Here is a 16,145-nt window from a genome sequence, read left to right as displayed (position 1 = left end):
GAAATTGGCTTGCATGGTCCCTGGGAACACTTGGGAGGAGAAACACCTGTCCAGCCGAAAGTGTTGTGGAGAATGTTCGTCACAGGTGTTCATCCACAGGTCTCCTCTCGAGAGGAGCAAATGTTTTGTAAGTTAATATTTACAGCTTTATGTAACGCTTAAGCAGTGGGATCCCCTATCTAAGCCCCTATCTCTCTTTCCTACTCTCTCGAATAGTCAGAAGAGTAATTCAGTCAGGTTGATTAATTAGAAGCCCAGGGCCTTGGTCTCCTTACTTATTCTCTCTCATCATCAGCCAGGGATCATGTGAAGGAGCAGATGAATTTGTCTTTGAGACAGCTCATTTTGCTTATTAGGATGAATTACCCTTTGCGTCCATGCACTCTTCCTTATGATGAACTGTGTCTTGATAAGAAACCACTTTGTTGATTGAAAACAGCATCACTGCTACTTGTTTGTGTCGAATGTGTACCGTGGGGAAGGCTTGGGGGGTCAGAGATAGTGAGAGAGAGATAGTTGGAAAGGGTGTATGTATGTGTGTGTGTGGGGGGGACATAGTTAACATAGAGATTTTATATTGATTTGATGTTATGATACAGTTTACCAGAAATATTTTTCACAGTGATGAAAAACAACTTAGATCATCAGCTCTCAGCATAGCTCTCAGCTCTGTTGTCATAACAAACATATAACCACGAAAACGGGAGATGCATATCAGTACACATACCTGCGCTCAATCTCAGAATGTACCACACGTTGTCAAGGCAACAAGGAAATCAAATTTTGAAGCGCCTTTGGTGAAATCACCGTAACAACCCAATGGCTCCAAGGAGTCCAGCGTTCATATTGAAAAGAGATTTTCTGCAGAGTTCATTGAAAGAAATGTGTTTCAGATGTACTGCTGTGGCCTTGTGAAACTGAACCCTGGTCTAGTCTCCCTGGGCCCACCACAATGACCAGACCAGGACCCAAGCTCAGAGCTGAACAGAGGATGCCTGCCTCGGGGGCACAGTAACAGTACACCAACAGTTGCATGACTTTTGACCTCTAGGTCATGGGACCAGGTAATCACCTGGCAGGGCTGACTCATTTCCCATGGAGATGAGAGGTGTGTTTAGTGGTGGGGGAGGGAGGGAGGGAGGGAGATTCGATCCATCCAATTCTGTGTATATGTATGCCAGCACACGAACATTGTTCCAGACAATCTACAGTCTAGAAGAATCTTCGATGAGAAGGGAGAGGTGTTATAGCGGGTTGTGACACACATTAATATATGATTTATATGTGTCTTTATAGCTGGAGGGGCGCTCTGGGCGGAACCCAGATAATTCCTTCCAGATCTGCAGAGCTAAAGAGCTCCAGACCAGGGCGGCCTGGCCATGTGAGACTGGTTAGCCCGCCCCCGAACATATATCACCTTGAGGTTTCAGGGCGATATCAGCTCTCTACATCCAGCTACAAACCATCACTCCTCTATAATTTTCCTCTCCTGCTTCCTCACTACCCCCCCCCACCCCAAAGTTAACCTTTCCCAGTGTGTTGAGGTCAGAAAGAGTTGGGAAGAACGGGCCCAATTCCTGCACATCTGTATGCTGTCTATCCGCCTGCGACCTCACTGTGTGTGTCACTGTGTGTGTGTCACTGTGTGTGTGTGTCACTGTGTGTGTGTCACTCTGTGGCCTCAGTGTGTGTGTGTGTGTGTGTCACTGGTCTGTGTCTACACTGTTACTGTATAAAACAACAGATATCTGTGGAGAAAGAAGACATGTTTCAAACTTGCTCCATTTTCAGATCTCTTCCATCCATCTTAGATCCATCTTCCTCTCTCTGTGAGTATAACCTCTGGAGCTACACTACACAGATTCTGATGTTAATGAAACATTCAGCCAACAGAAAACCTTTTTTTCCAGACCCTACCTCCCCCACAATAATTCTAGAATGTTTAAATGTAACTAATCTTCCGTTAGGTCAACATTTAAACAGTTACACGTCTCGTTTCTTACAACAGGGGAGAGTGGCATTTTCACTGTTTACTGTCAGGGTAGGAGGCCTATAAATCAGGCCCCAGACGCCAGCTTTATGATGCTGCTGGTATCAATGTTTAGGTCCGGCTGGAGACTGAGTCACTGGCACAGTTACAACTGGAGAGGGCATCTGAATGTCACAGCACAGAAAAACACTCATTTTACACAGGGGGTTTATCCTGTCCTCCCAAGCTGCCTCGTCCCCTGTGGATTGGTGTGATGTATCGACTCTTCCCCCCCCTGATGTTGTCACATAGATTTTTACAAGTGAAGCCGGGGACACAATGAAAAATGTGCTTTTTGTTCACCTCGATGTAGGGCGCAGAGCACAGTGCAGGCATTTGGTGCAGAGGCAAAGGACACGGCCGGAGTGTCTGAGGAACATAGCACACTGTTTTGTGTACAATGCATTTGAGTTTTACTCAAAAAGAAGGCCCTAATTCAGACCAGAATGCCCCTTCTGACTGCTGACGTTTCGCCATGCATTGCTCCCCCTGCCGAGCTCGTGATACGTGTTAATGCTTCCACTCTGCTGAGGGGTTCTGTTCAGACCTTCTCCTGTGTTGGGAAGGTCCATCTGGCCCTGATCTACTGGATGCTAACTAACTCCAGAACAGAAGGAGAGGAGAGAGAAATCTACGCACCAAACTATTTACAAGTTCTTTGGAAGTATGTATTTATTCAAGTTAACTGTACAAAGCTATTTTGTAGATTAACTTAAATATCTGCATTTAACCCCTCTAACTCCGATAACTAAAGCCTATCACATTCTGCTACAACGTTCAAAATATCTTAGTGAGTCTTCAGTCTGCGACTGATGTAGCGTAACATGGAGACAACGATTCAAGTTTGACCACAGTCAGAATTGTCTGCCTACCAACTGCAGAGGATGCCAGGGTATCGCCAATTGACTTTCTTCATAGTCTCTCCAGTTGGATAAAACACCAGTCACCAAGGCACCAGTCACCAAGGCACCAGTCACCAAGGCACCAGTATCAGAAGTTTAACGACGTGTGAGCGTGGCCTGTCCTTTCTGTAGCCCCGCCTTCATCTGTGACTGCACCCTCTTTGAGGAGACGTGTCAGGATGTCATGGAGACGCTGTTGGACGTCTTGGCTCTGCCTCTCCCCTCTCTGCTCCTCCTCTTCTTCCTCTCCTCGGTCGGTTTCGGAGCACTCCTGCACTGCCTTCTGCAACTCCACCTGCAGGGGGAGCCCTGCTTTAGCCCCGAGCAGAGTGGGAGAGAACCACGGCCTGAAGATCTTGTCACAGATCACCTGGAGGATGAACAGGAGAGGGTGGGAGGAGAAGTGGAGGGGTAGGAGGACAGGAGAGAAGTCATCATCAGTCATATTCTCATCACAAAAGCGTATGAAGCTTACTGACAATACTGACCCTCGTCTGTCTCCTTGACCCTCCTCAGCCTTTTCTCACCCCCTCCTCACTCTCCCTACTCGTCCCCCACCAATAAAGGAACAAAGCCCCTCCATTGTCCCCATGCGTCAAGAACAATAAAGAGAGACCAGGGTCACTAGGGGTAGCGATAAGTGATCTGGAGGTCTCCACATCCCACAAGACACCTGGGGCCTTCAAAAGGACCCGAGGGTGTCATGGCAAAACATCAACATCCCCATATTCTGCCGGTCTTCGACTTTTCCTTCCCTCCCCTTCTCTTCTCCTGTCTTTCATCAACATCAATATGGTCAGTCTGGAAATTACTCTGTCCTCTCCATCTTTCTTCTCTCCTCATCTTCTCTCTCCTATCTCGTCCACTCTACCTTTCCTCTCTTCTCCGCAGCATCCGGATGCCGGTGACAACCAGCCACACCAGCCTGTTGATTGGCTACCTCGTATCTACCTCAAAGGCCAGGTGCTGAGTTGTGATTGGTGTGTTGGCCAGACAGTGATGATGTTGAGAAGGTCATTGTCATCTAACCTGCCCCCCTCCCCCCTCACCAAACTCTCCTGTTACCATTGTGTTTAGAACCCCTCTGTGTTCTGTGGCCATCAGGGTTCTCTCAGGGGCTGGGTGCTGAGTTCCCAGAGAAGCAGGAGGATGGTGATGATACTGACTTGTCTATAAAGGCCTGGCCTTTAGTCTCCAATTACCATTGTGCTTCAGAACCCTTATCTAGGGGACGGGGATGGATCTCAGGCAGACCGGCAGGCAGGTTACCAGAGGTGCTGACAGTGGGAGAAACTCTAGCTAACTGAGGGATCGAACCCCAGTCTCCTCCTCGTCAAGGGGTTGAGCGTTCACCATCGGACCAAAAAGGCACGAAAGAGGTGTGCGGAGATTTACACAGTAGTGCTGCCTTCTCAGAACCTGTATGGTCCATGGCTTGTATGGGTAGTGTATGGTCTGTGCTCGGAGTGTCCTTTGTGTTATTCTTACATATTAACATTCCCCTTCTGCTCCCAGCTCTGTAATTAAACTGTGAGAGGAATTACCTGGAGGACTATAAATCCTGAGCACAGACATTGCCAAGCAGCTCGTTCATCATCTGCTGGTTGAATGTGGGCGTACATAAATAAACCTGATGAGGGATGTCAACTTGAGTTTAGAACAATAAGCTGGTTCTAATTCGCCCTGCAAGGACAGCAAATCGGATACAACACAATCCGAGCCCACGGGTCTGCCGTTAAACCAGGAGAACAGCCTCCCAGTCCACATTACTGCACACAGATTCGGTCTCGGCACTATCGCCTTCAACACTACGTAGGTTTGGAAACCTTCCTCAGGTACCTGCAGGTTGCTGTTGCTCCGACGGCGGCTGCACCGTTTCTTTCTCAGGTCGCAGCGTGATGCACAGTCAAAGAAGTTACAGTCGTCTTGGCTACTGCAGTTCTGGTCTAACAGGTCTCTCATCTTGGGATCAAAGAAGGCCATGTCCACGTCAATGGCGACAACCTGGGGGGGGGGGCAGGTGAAAGAGAGATATTTTGAAATTCTATAATTGAAAACAGACTCATTGAAACACCAACAATTATTACATGAATTAGACTTTACTGAGTTTGTGGTGTAGTTTCATAGTTGTTCAAAATTACAGCCTTTATAGATATTATAGAAGTGCAATTATTTATATGCTGTATTATTCGTATAACCGTTTACATTTAACATTTATTACATTTAACATTTTATGGTAGGAAGGATGGTGGAGTGTTTTCCTAATTTAACTATACTTTTTGCTCCGTTCCTACTCAGACGTTGCTCTCTGAAGAACGAGGATTTATGAAGATCATGGTAGAACACGTCAGAACATATATCTAACTATTTGACAGCTTCTGCGCTACTGATCTCTGTGATCAAGGAGAAACCCATAGTTATAATTTGAATCATATTAAAGAAACTGAGAGGTCTGAAGTTAGAATATAAATACAGGCAATATATTTAATCTTTTTGGATCAGGAGGACATGTCAAATATGTTTCCCAACAAAGTGCCATTCGATTAAATGTAGGCAAAAAAATAATTGTTTTATAATCCCATAAAATATTCCATGAGAACATAAATTAGAATAACACGAAGTAGAGCTATATTATTAAACACAAAAATAGGCCTATACACGAATTTTCTGTATTTCCTATAAACAAATCACAATTAAATTAAACATTATCTGGTATGTTGTATTGCATTATTCTATTGATATGAAATAGTTTAGGGAGATATTTTATTACATAGGTTTATCATTTTAAAAGTTGAATAAACATTATGTCGAGAGACAACGGGCCTATGGTTTTATCTTAAATGCCGTCTTTGTTCGTGTTTTGTAGAGCTTTCCAGTATAAGCCAGGAGGTTTATTGAACTACGGAGTGAACTCAGTCATACAGTAATTTAATTCAGACCGTGTCAAACCGAAAACCTGGCCAAAAACACCACTGCTGATCTAAAATGTTTCTCTTTTATTCACTCTTTCGTAGAAGGAACACCTAGACGCGAGAGACATGTAAATTCTGCTGAAAAGAGATATCGTCCGAACATGTATCGTAACGACGCATGACTAACAAAATAACAGCTCGTTTGTTTACATTAAAAAAAATCGATTTGGCACAGTGCTTTTGTTTCCATTGGTTTGTTTCCAACAGATCCTGATAACAAAGATGGATGACATTGGGAATTATTTCGCCGTCGCCGTGATAATACGGTGCATATCAATCAAATTTTCTGTCCAGCATAATCTATGAATCTAAAACATATGCAGAAACTTGAATAACTACTCCATACAGCTGACAAGGTTGTAAAGGTGCATGTCCTCAGACTCATACACTTCTGTTTCTGCTAGACAGATGCGAGGTGAAAGAGACCATCTTTGCTGTCACAAACCTACATGTCCTTCTGATCATCCTAGCGTATTTAATCCGCTGAAGTTATTTCTACCAGTATATTGATGTTTCTTTCTGTTATATAAATCACCTTAACCCTCGTGCTGCCTTCGGGTCACATGACCCAAAGGTTCATAACGAACCATCGTTGTGTTTACCCAATTTTACCCAATACAAAAACAAATAAAAATAATTTTCTTTTAACCTTCGCAATGTGGGGGGTCTGAGACAGCCCAACGGTTAAAAGAAAATGCTTCACTTTGTTTTTGTATGCGGTAAAGTTGTCGCAATACGACGGTGGGTCACAATGACTGATGGGTCAGAACGACCCGAAGATAACACAAGGGTTAAACACATTCTATAATGCTAGCCAACTTTTATCTCCTGTCATTGTTTTCACAATCAAAGAACACCAGAATAGTCTGCTATATCGTTCTTCGAATAGACTATGGAGGTTTGGAAATATAGGTTCTGTATAGCAGAAACAAACACACTCCACTCACAGTAAGGTCCTTCCTGATGGCAAAGTTTTCCGGCTTGATGTCACACAGGTGCAGCCTGTGTGTGAAGTCATGGTCAAAGTGCCACACCATGTCCAGGAAGCTCAGCGCTATCCTGTGAATCATCTCCCTGGCCCTCCACCTTCTCCCAGACCCAAGACCTCCAGATGGGGGGCTTTCCCCAGCGACAGACACCTCCTCCAGAGGAAATATGTTCTGGTCCCAGGCATGTCCTGCCCACAGGTACTCTAGCGCGTAGAAGTGTCCACAGGAGCCTGTAACCATGGCGACGTGGGGGGTGAGGTCCTGGAGCACACGGAGAATGGTGTACTCCTCCTGCTGGAGCAGAGACCACAGGGAGGCCAGCTCTGCCTGGCTGTATGACCGCACGCCTGCTCCTCCTCCTACGATTCGTCCAACAGCTCCTCTCCCTGCTGCTGCTCCTCCAAGTCCTTGGCTCAACAGGTTCTCCAGGGAAGAGTTACCAACCTGAGGATGAGAGAGGTCATGGTTTCTGAAGGCCTAAACACACAAATTCTATATTTATTTAATAAAAAGTATTAAATACAAACAATATTTTAATATAAAATGGAGAATATAACAGCCTATTGACCTCCAGACCGAGGGAGTTCCTGATCTCCAGGGTGGCGTAGAAGACCATGTCCAGGGGGGAGAGCTCCTCTCCAGGCTCCTGGTACTCCAGCAGTCCCAGGGGCTCATAGGAAGAGAAGTTCTCCAGTTTGGACTTCAGAACCACGGGAGAACCATTCCATCGGGCTTCGATCACCTTCTTCCCGTTCTCATAGTAGAGGCAGCGCTGGTAGGACACACGGCCTTGCACACACAGATCTTCACACATGTCCCCCGTCAAGGAACCCTCCCGGTACTCCTCGCACTGGACACACGCACACATGCACACAGTAAGACAAAAACGTTTAAAACAGGTACTCCATACATAAATACTTTTTTTTTTTATCTAACCCTAACCATAAAAATTTGATTGATCTTGAACATTAAAAGGCTCTGGTGTTACAGTATCAAACCAGAAGGAAGAGAGAAGGGAAAAGGGGAGGGGAGGACGAGCTGTTCATTTCTCTGTTTTCATGTCCTCTTGAGTGAAAAGAGATGATGAGTTCACATCTCACCCTCCATCTCTCCTGTTCCCATCAACATGGATTAGGAAGGAAAGGTTATTCATCAAGACGTGTGTGTGTGTGTGTGTTAGAGATAAAGACTCCAGTCTGAGTCTCAGGCATGAATTACACTTAAGTTGCAAATGAAATGATTTGGAATTGAACTGCCGCAGCATGCAGAGGGTTGTGCCAAAAGAGACTTGATCCTTGATTTAGACTTGGCTTTGAAAGACTTGAAACTGGACTTGGACTCTACCTCAAAGACTTGATCTCTGGTGGGTGTGTGTATGGAGTGTGTGTGGCCTGTTTTTTCTGTCCGTGCTAGTGCGGTGATCCTCAACCAGAGGTCCTCTTTCATTAGTATTACCATGGAGATTACCATGGAGATTAGCGTGTTCAAGTCCACCGTATCCACATTCCACAATGTAAACAGCTGTCAGCTGCAGTTAATCTGCTAACCCTCTATTTTGTATTAGAGAGTATGTTCAGTGGTCTGACCTGCCTATCCATGGTGTGTTATGATGGTTTGCCTGGGCTATGTTCAATGCTATAGCTGTGGGGACAGGATGTGTTCACAACTGAGATCTTGACTGTTGCATTAACACATTAGCTCTTAACAGGTGTCCATTATCATCATCACTCACTACAGTTTATTATCCTTTCTCTGTCCTCTCCCCCCGTCCTCTCCCCTCCTCCTCTATCACATAGTTGAAACGCTCGCTGCTCCAGATGAAAGAATTAAGTGCCTCTCCTTATCTGTATATGGGAGATAATTTGCCCCCTTCCTCCAGTAATGACTCCCTGGGCCCCTAATGGTTCTCCTGTCTCTCAGCCCCAGGGGCCGTGGGTCCCGGGTGCAGGGCCCCAGACATCTGCCTGTCCTTCTTTCTCTCCCTCTCTCTCCCTCTCTCTCTTCCTCTCAGACTAGACCAGGTGTTTCTTTATTTATTTATTTCACTCTCTTTTTTCCCCTCACCATTTTTGGGTGCCTGCCAAGTTCCTCACATCCGTTTCAATTCCCTGGATTTCCCACACAGAGCATCCCATAATTGCAGCTGTTCTCAGCTTCTGTTCCCATGGTGACCTTCCCACCCCTGGGCCTGGTCAGTCAGTGACTTCATGATTGGCCGACCATATGTGTACTGCTTAAACTGTACAGTATACTGTGTGTGTGCGTTTACTGTAATAGATGGGTAGGTTTTTCCATCCTCATGCAACTGTGGGAGTGTAACAGATTAGTAAACTTGTCTCTAAACAACGATCATGCAGCTTCAGCTGGGCCTGTGTCATCGTCTGTCAGCAGGACCATAGAGAAAAGAGAGAGTTTGAAAAAACAACCGGAAAAAGTATATAAACGAACACTGTATTAGAACTACAACATCCTCAAACACTGGCAGCCTGCCCTGCCAAACAAGGCTCACATACACACAGCTAATAACATGATGAAGTGGTCCAACAGCTCTAGCAGTGTTAGAGCCGCACTTAAAACTCACTGGTTGTTTTGCTTCTCCTTGTGTACTTGTTTATGTTTTAAGATTCTGCAAAAGTGACTTAAACCTCATCCATCAAAATGCCTGGAACTCTTTTGTTGGCCAACGTTGTGAAGGAATGCAGAGAACATTCCTTAATCTGAATATCTAAAACATTAACCTTAAAAGGCACAATAAAATCACTAATGGCATTCCTGTGTGTGTGTGTGTGTGTGTGTGTGTGTGTGTGTGTGTGTGTGTGTGTGTGCGTGCGTGCGTGCGTGTGCGTGCGTGTGTGCGTGTGTGTGTGTACGTGTGTGTGTACGTGCGTGTGTGTGCGTTTTAAATCCCAGGTCCAGACAGGATTACATAGGAACGGCACTCATATCTTTTTTCATGAGATGATAAGACGATAACACCAGTCTACCTTTCATAGTCCAACACCGAGCAGTTTCGAGAAGAGTGGAGAAAAGGGAAGGGAAGGGGAGAGGAGAAGAGAGGATAGGAAAGGAGAAGGGAAAGGAAACAAAACTAAAGGAAAGGAAATGAAAGGAGAGGAGAGGAAAGGAGAGCTCTTGTAAGTGTTGGCATTTCTGGAATGTCTTGCTACAGTGGTCTTCGCTCAACTCGCTCTTACTGAAACTGCTCAGTTCTCTCACACAAAGTATCAGTGAAACAAGGCCCGGACATGAACCCCCCACACCCGACCCTCCACCCCTCATCTCCCCCTTTCGCCCTCAGGCAACGGTATACACACACTCTGACCCCACATTACACACACTCTATACACACAGAGCCATTACAGACAGCAACGGCTCAGTTGAGTCCAGCTGTCTGGCCAGGCCAAGCATGCAGAGCCGTGTGAAGCACCGAGGCTCTCTCCCTGCTTTCTGCCTGCTGGTTTCTGAGCCGTCTGTGGGCCAGTCCTGAACCGGCTACAACAGAGCCCTGGTTGATGGAGAAGTTAGAGTTCCCCGCAGACACTGATGAACTGAACTGTACAAACTACTGTAACCGTGGCAACAAGATAGAAACCTTGACTCTAGAGGAACAGCCTGGATTTTATTGTTTTCTTCTGACAGTGTTCAATTATGTGAGTACGAGCACCAGAAGACTTCATGGTAGGAACAAGGGAGAACTAAATGTATTGTAAGTCAGTCAGTCATATCAATCCAAAGAACCCCAAACCACCAAAATAACTAAACAACTGTGATAAGGGAATGTTCAAATATATCGTTTTTTAAAGACATACATGCACATAGACATCAGTTGAACTCCCATTCATCTCTCCTTGGTGTTCCTCCACTCCCTCAGGTCACCATCTGTGTCTGTGTGCATGAATAAAGGAATAAATAGCATGGATTTAGGCCTGGCGCATGCACACACCTACATACACACACACTGACACACCTACACGTGCACACACACACATAAAGCCTTTTCAAAGACATCCTTTTCAATAGCTTCTTGTTGTTTTAAACATGCCATAGGACTGTAGTTCCACAGCATTAGAATGATCAATTTGGGGTGTAGCTGTGTGTGTGTGTGTGTGTGTGTGTGTGTGTGTGTGTGTGTGTGTGTGTGTGTGTGTGTGTGTGTGTGTGTGTGTGTGTGTGTGTGTGTGTGTGTGTGTGTGTGTGTGTGTGCGTGCGTGCGTGCGTGCGTGCGTGCGTGCGTGCGTGCGTGCGTGCGTGTGTGTCGCAGGAAGGAAGGGTGGATTCCTGTTGTGACTTGGGGGCGGCTTGCAGCCTGCCACTAGAACCTGCCACAGCCCTCTCCTAACACAGCCCCAGGGAACACACACATCACACTCTTGTCTCTGCCCAAGCAGCCATGCTGGCTGGTTGTCTGTCTTTAAGTGTGTTTGTTTGTGTCTGATTGTTTGTGTGTTCGTGTTTTTCATCTATGAGACTAAACGTTTTTTTAAAGCAAAGTCTGGAAAGTATGTGGAGTGATTGTGGTTGTGGTTTACTGTCTCTCGCGGATTCTCTGCGTTCTCTCTTTGTCTCTGTTGAAGAGAATAATCCACAGTGTCATTATCTTCTGATGGATGTTTTCCAGGAGCTTTGTCCTCTCAGATGACCTGTTCTGCAATGCACCCTGGGCTGTAGCTTACCAGCACTTATGTCTTAAAGACGTCCCAACCAGTGAGAAACCCCTGCATTAAGAGTCGTTATAAATCCATTTGTTTAAACAATAAATAAATGGTCATGTATTGTATAAGCCATTGAAATACAACCTGATGAATTCTCTATGACTTGTTTCTTCCCCAAGCCTGTGGCGAGCTTCTCCTGTTCCTCTCTGCCCCAGCGTGCTCCAATGGACGCCTCAAGTCAACTATTCTCTTACACTCCAAAACAATCTGAAGGTAGTTTGATTACTTGCCAAAATTCCAAGCAGCTGATTTAGATCAATCTAACTCGTAGAGTGCTACCCGGTGAGGCAAAAGCCGTAATGTCAGGGCCAAGGTTTGATTCCGGTCCGGGCCATTTTCTGTATGTATTTACATAATTTTTTTGTATTTTATTGTATTTTACTCTGTCTTTACTTACTTTCCTGTCTCTTTCAATGTAAAAAACAAAAAAAAGACCCCCCCCCCCAAAAAAAAAAACTACTTTTAAACTGTTCCATGTGTTAGAAAATACTGTTTGGCTTCAGTTGGAAAAAGGAAATTACAGTAGTTACATGGAAATATGACACATCATCAAAATATGTCTGATGGCCAATTATATTGACAAGGCCTGTACTTTTAGTTCCTTTTTTGGTTTAATAGGGTGTCACCTCTGCCAGGTCATGGTGGGATCTGACAGCGGCCTTAACCAGAGACAGAGGTCTGCATGATGATCCTAACATGCTTGCATTCTCTGTTGACAGTGTTTTGAAGGTTTTGACAGGTTCACCAGGGGGGAAACGTTTAAATGTTACACCCCTTTGTCCCCCTTGGGAGAATAGACTGTTCGCAGGAAACCACAAAAATACATCTTTGGTTTCTACCACGATTTGGACGCAGAATTAAAAATAATAGTTTAATCCATTCTTGCGTCTATTACTTCAGCATGTCTGTCTCCAGGTGTCAAATAGTTCTGTAATAAAGCGTTCATTGTTTTCACAAACAAGCTTATAGTTGATCAATCAAGTAAATAAAAACAAGAAATATCATAAATAAAATAACTTAAAAGTATTAAATAGGCTTTTAGATTAAACTGTTTGATTAAACGTAAATACATATTTTGTAAAGTCCTCTCAGTTCGTTTAAATCCCCAGTTCTGGATTTCCTGGAGAGTTTTTGCAGCCCTTTTTCACAAGTGTCTGGCTGAAATGTGGTTTCAACACACGCTCAGGAAACAGTGTAATCCCCTGGTCTCAAAGCGATATATAATAACATTACGAGGTTCTAATCCCAGGAAGTAGGACTGGGAGGAAAGGCTTTTGTTCCAGCAACAAAAACTCCTTTGACGGTTTTGGTACCTGTTCTGACTCTCCACAACCTCTAACACATTTCTCTCTGTGTTTAAGAACATTCCAATCAAATAGAACATGGAGACTAATTTAGTGTGGTACAGACACTTAAAGTTCCTATGTTTTTGTTATTTATTCTCTCCAACTCTGTAGTTATTTTACTCCATCTGGCAGGGGATGGATGGCGAGTTTTACCAGAGGGGAACTGACGGAGCAGGTGAAGTAATACTGTTTTATTGTTTCCATTAGCTCCATTTAAGGTGGATTGAGACATGTTTAAATGTCATCCTTTAGATAAATAACTGCAGGGAAAGAGAGAATAACTGCGACTCAGATGACGGGAGAGAGAGAGTGTGTAATAGTTGACCATAAGAGACCATAAGCCTTTAGAAAAACGATGAGATGAGATAGCTGGTGGATTGTATGGCTGCTCAGAGAAAATTGTTATCTAAGCAGATCAATCTTTTATTTAACAGGAAGATTTTATTTGACAAAGAAAGCCTTTCTAACCCAGTGGTGAACAGGAGAAAATTGAATAGGAGAGGAGAAGAGAGTAGAGAGGAGAAGAGAGTAGAGGGGAGAAGAGAGTAGAGGGGAGAAGAGAGTAGAGGGGAGAAGAGAGTAGAGAGGAGAAGAGAGTAGAGAGGAGAAGAGAGTAGAGAGGAGAAGAGAGTAGAGAGGAGAAGAGACTAGAGGGGAGAAGAGAGTAGAGAGGAGAAGAGAGTAGAGAGGAGAAGAGAGTAGAGGGGAGAAGAGAGTAGAGGGGAGAAGAGAGTAGAGAGGAGAAGAGGGGGCAGGGGGTGGGTGTCGGGGGGGTTTGCCATACTCAATGATAGCAGAGAGTGAAATTACAGTTGATCAGTTAATCCATTCCCTCAGTAAATTATGTAATTAAATGATGTTATGGAGTTCCTACCAGTCGGTTCAAGATCCTCCTGCTCTTGTCATTGGTGCAGTAGTCAGAGAGGAAGGTCCTGTGGACCAGAACCAGGCCGTTGAGGAAGACCCAGGAGCCGAACCAGAGCAGGGCGAAGACCAGCGTGCTCCTCCGGCAGAGTCTGAGGCCCAGCCAGCGCAGCACGCAGCCTCCCCACGCTCCACCCCGTGTTGGGGGATCACCCATAGTCCTGTCAAGCTCCTGCAAACACCGGAACCAGACTTCCCAGAACCAGAATCAATACAGAAGATCCCGGTTTCCCATAGACACTGGACCCTCAGAACTACATAACAGGTAACCCACTCCTCCAAATGTCCAAAATCCAGATTTAAAAAAATGAGCCAGAACAAGACTCAATGAGCTGTTCAGGTCTGGCCCAGACCCTGGTCCCTCCAAATGGGCTGGTAAGTTCCTTTCTCCAAACCTGGCACTCCCAGACCCAGGGTCAGACCCCTTCTTGCCTTGGCTGGAAGCCCCCCTTGGAAGCCTCCCTGTCGGGTTCGTCTCAGGACCAGGAGCTGGTGCTGCGGCCCTCAGCAGGAGCTCTCTGAGTCTGTGCGGGGAGGATCCATGTGAAGGTGATGGCCGTCGGGGGCTGAGCCTCTGCTGCTGTTGCCTGTGCCGGGGGTCTCTGACCTGAGAACACGGAGCTCTGGTTACCCCTGCTCTGCCCCACTCCCTCCAGCGACATCACCATGCTGCCTGTCCCCCTCTGCTTGGTTGGCTCGCTGGCTGGCTGTTACTGCTGCTGGAGTCCCCACTGGAGTGTGGGTATGTGTGTGCGAGTGTGTGTGTGTGTGTGTGTTTGTGTGTGTCAGGCTCAGACTTGAGAGCTCAGCCCCATTCCGTTTCCTTCCTTTGTCAGTCTCATAGAGCCCCCCCACCCCACCCCGTTTCTTCGTCTTTGTGTGTGTGTGTGTGTGTGTGTGCGTGTGCGTGTGTTTGTGTGTGTATGTGTGCGTGTGTTTGTGTGTGTATGTGCATGTGTGTTGATTGAGCAGTGGAGAGAGAGAGCACAGCAAGCCTGTTCCAGTGACTGTTCTCAGTATTCTCTCTAACTGAAGACTCCCCTGCAGTTTGTGTCTCCTCCCCTTTACTCTCTCTCTCTCTTTCTCTGTCTCGCTCTCGCTTTCTCTCTCTCTGTCTCTCTCGCCCCTCCACCTTCTACTGTATCCTATATCTCTCATTCCCTCTCTGCCCACTACCATTTCCTTCGTTCTCTCTTGCTTTTCTCACTTCTTTCCTCCGTCCCTCTTTCCCCCCCTTTTTGTGTTGGCTTTTTTTTCTCCTGTCCCCCCCCCCTCCTGTCGCCAAGACAACACTCTTTTCCATCGTTACCACGGCAGCAGTACTTTGCTGAAACATAGTTCCCTTGCAGCTGTACTGAGCACTGCCAACTTTCTCTCTCCCATTCCCAGTGTTCCTTCTCTTTCTATTTTTCTCTTGTACTATCTCTCTCACGCTCGTACTATTGAGTGAGTCCTCCACCCTGGTCCTGGCATGCTGATAATTGCCTTATGTATTAACGGCAATAAACATCTGGCAGAGAAAAAATTATTGTGAATGAACCAGAACCTTGATGTAGAGCTTAATACAACTAAGTTATCAGATGCATTTTTGAAAAGGTTAAATGTAAAATCTTGAACTTTCTAATTTTAGATCTGAAATCTCAGGGGAGAATAATTGTGTCTCTCTTTCTCTCCCTCACGCACAGACACAGTCAGGTTTTTTCGTCCTGTGATTGTCTAAGCTATAGGGCAGATAGTGCCCAGAATACTTAATGACCTGTTCAGAACACAGCACAACAGAGCCAGACCGCAGCTGCCAGCCTCGCAAAGCGATCTGAATATTTATACTTGTACCGGGGAGTTTTGTGTCATTTTAATTGCCAATTAAACAGTCTGGTGTAGACCTACTTTAACGTGTCTGCTCAGAGATGGAGGGTGATCTGACGCTCTCATTAATACAGTTCTCTCATCGCAGATAGCGCGCATATCTGAAATAGACCGACACGACTTTCAAACCGCTGCATGAGCAAATATTTTAAAAGGGGTTAGGCCGCGATATGCCATCTCCTCTCCGCTGACCTTGAAACTAAAACTATTAAAAGTGAGAAGTTTGGAAAGATATCAAAGAGATCTCTGACCGCGTCATACCAGAAGGAATAAGAAAGTAACAACACCATACACGCTTATGAGTGGAAATACAATACAGGCCAATGTGTTGTATGCACACTGTTTATACATGTTCTGCTGACCATCAAATGTTTGCAGCTTTTGTACGTTATTTAGAGTAATTAT

General features: G+C 45.5%; 1 protein-coding gene across 3 annotated transcripts; it reads right to left on the bottom strand.

The window, feature by feature from the left end:
• Positions 1-2,647: 2,647 nt before the first annotated feature.
• On the bottom strand, positions 2,648-14,918 carry dipk1c (divergent protein kinase domain 1C). Of its 3 annotated transcripts, none has more exons than XM_062479647.1 (6): positions 13,825-14,918; positions 7,461-7,742; positions 6,851-7,336; positions 4,771-4,935; positions 2,988-3,301; positions 2,648-2,955 (listed from the first exon to the last, which is right to left on the bottom strand). In XM_062479647.1, the coding sequence occupies exons 1-5, from the start codon at positions 14,029-14,031 to the stop codon at positions 3,020-3,022; spliced, it is 1,422 nt and encodes a 473-aa protein (XP_062335631.1). In that variant the 5' UTR covers positions 14,032-14,918; the 3' UTR covers positions 2,648-2,955; positions 2,988-3,019. The 3 variants fall into 3 exon arrangements, with proteins under 3 accessions (XP_062335631.1, XP_062335629.1, XP_062335632.1); XM_062479648.1 differs by adding an exon at positions 10,702-10,777 and having other exon boundaries at positions 2,658-3,301; positions 13,825-13,952; XM_062479645.1 differs by having other exon boundaries at positions 2,648-3,301.
• Between the last annotated feature and the right edge of the window lie 1,227 nt (positions 14,919-16,145).

This window comes from Osmerus eperlanus, chromosome 15 (assembly GCF_963692335.1).
Source record: "Osmerus eperlanus chromosome 15, fOsmEpe2.1, whole genome shotgun sequence".
NCBI classification, from domain to species: domain Eukaryota; kingdom Metazoa; phylum Chordata; class Actinopteri; order Osmeriformes; family Osmeridae; genus Osmerus; species Osmerus eperlanus.
This window is presented reverse-complemented; position numbering and strand designations above follow the sequence as displayed.

Excerpts from the sequence above, each read along its gene's own strand:
- dipk1c (XM_062479645.1), bottom strand. The coding sequence starts at position 14,031 with ATGGGTGATCCCCCAACACGGGGTGGAGCGTGGGGAGGCTGCGTGCTG. Across the intron at positions 7,743-13,824 it reads GGAGGATCTTGAACCGACTG|TGCGAGGAGTACCGGGAGGG; the intron begins GTAGGAACTCCA and ends GCGTGTGTCCAG. Across the intron at positions 3,302-4,770 it reads GGAGCAACAGCAACCTGCAG|GTGATCTGTGACAAGATCTT; the intron begins GTACCTGAGGAA and ends TTCATCCTCCAG.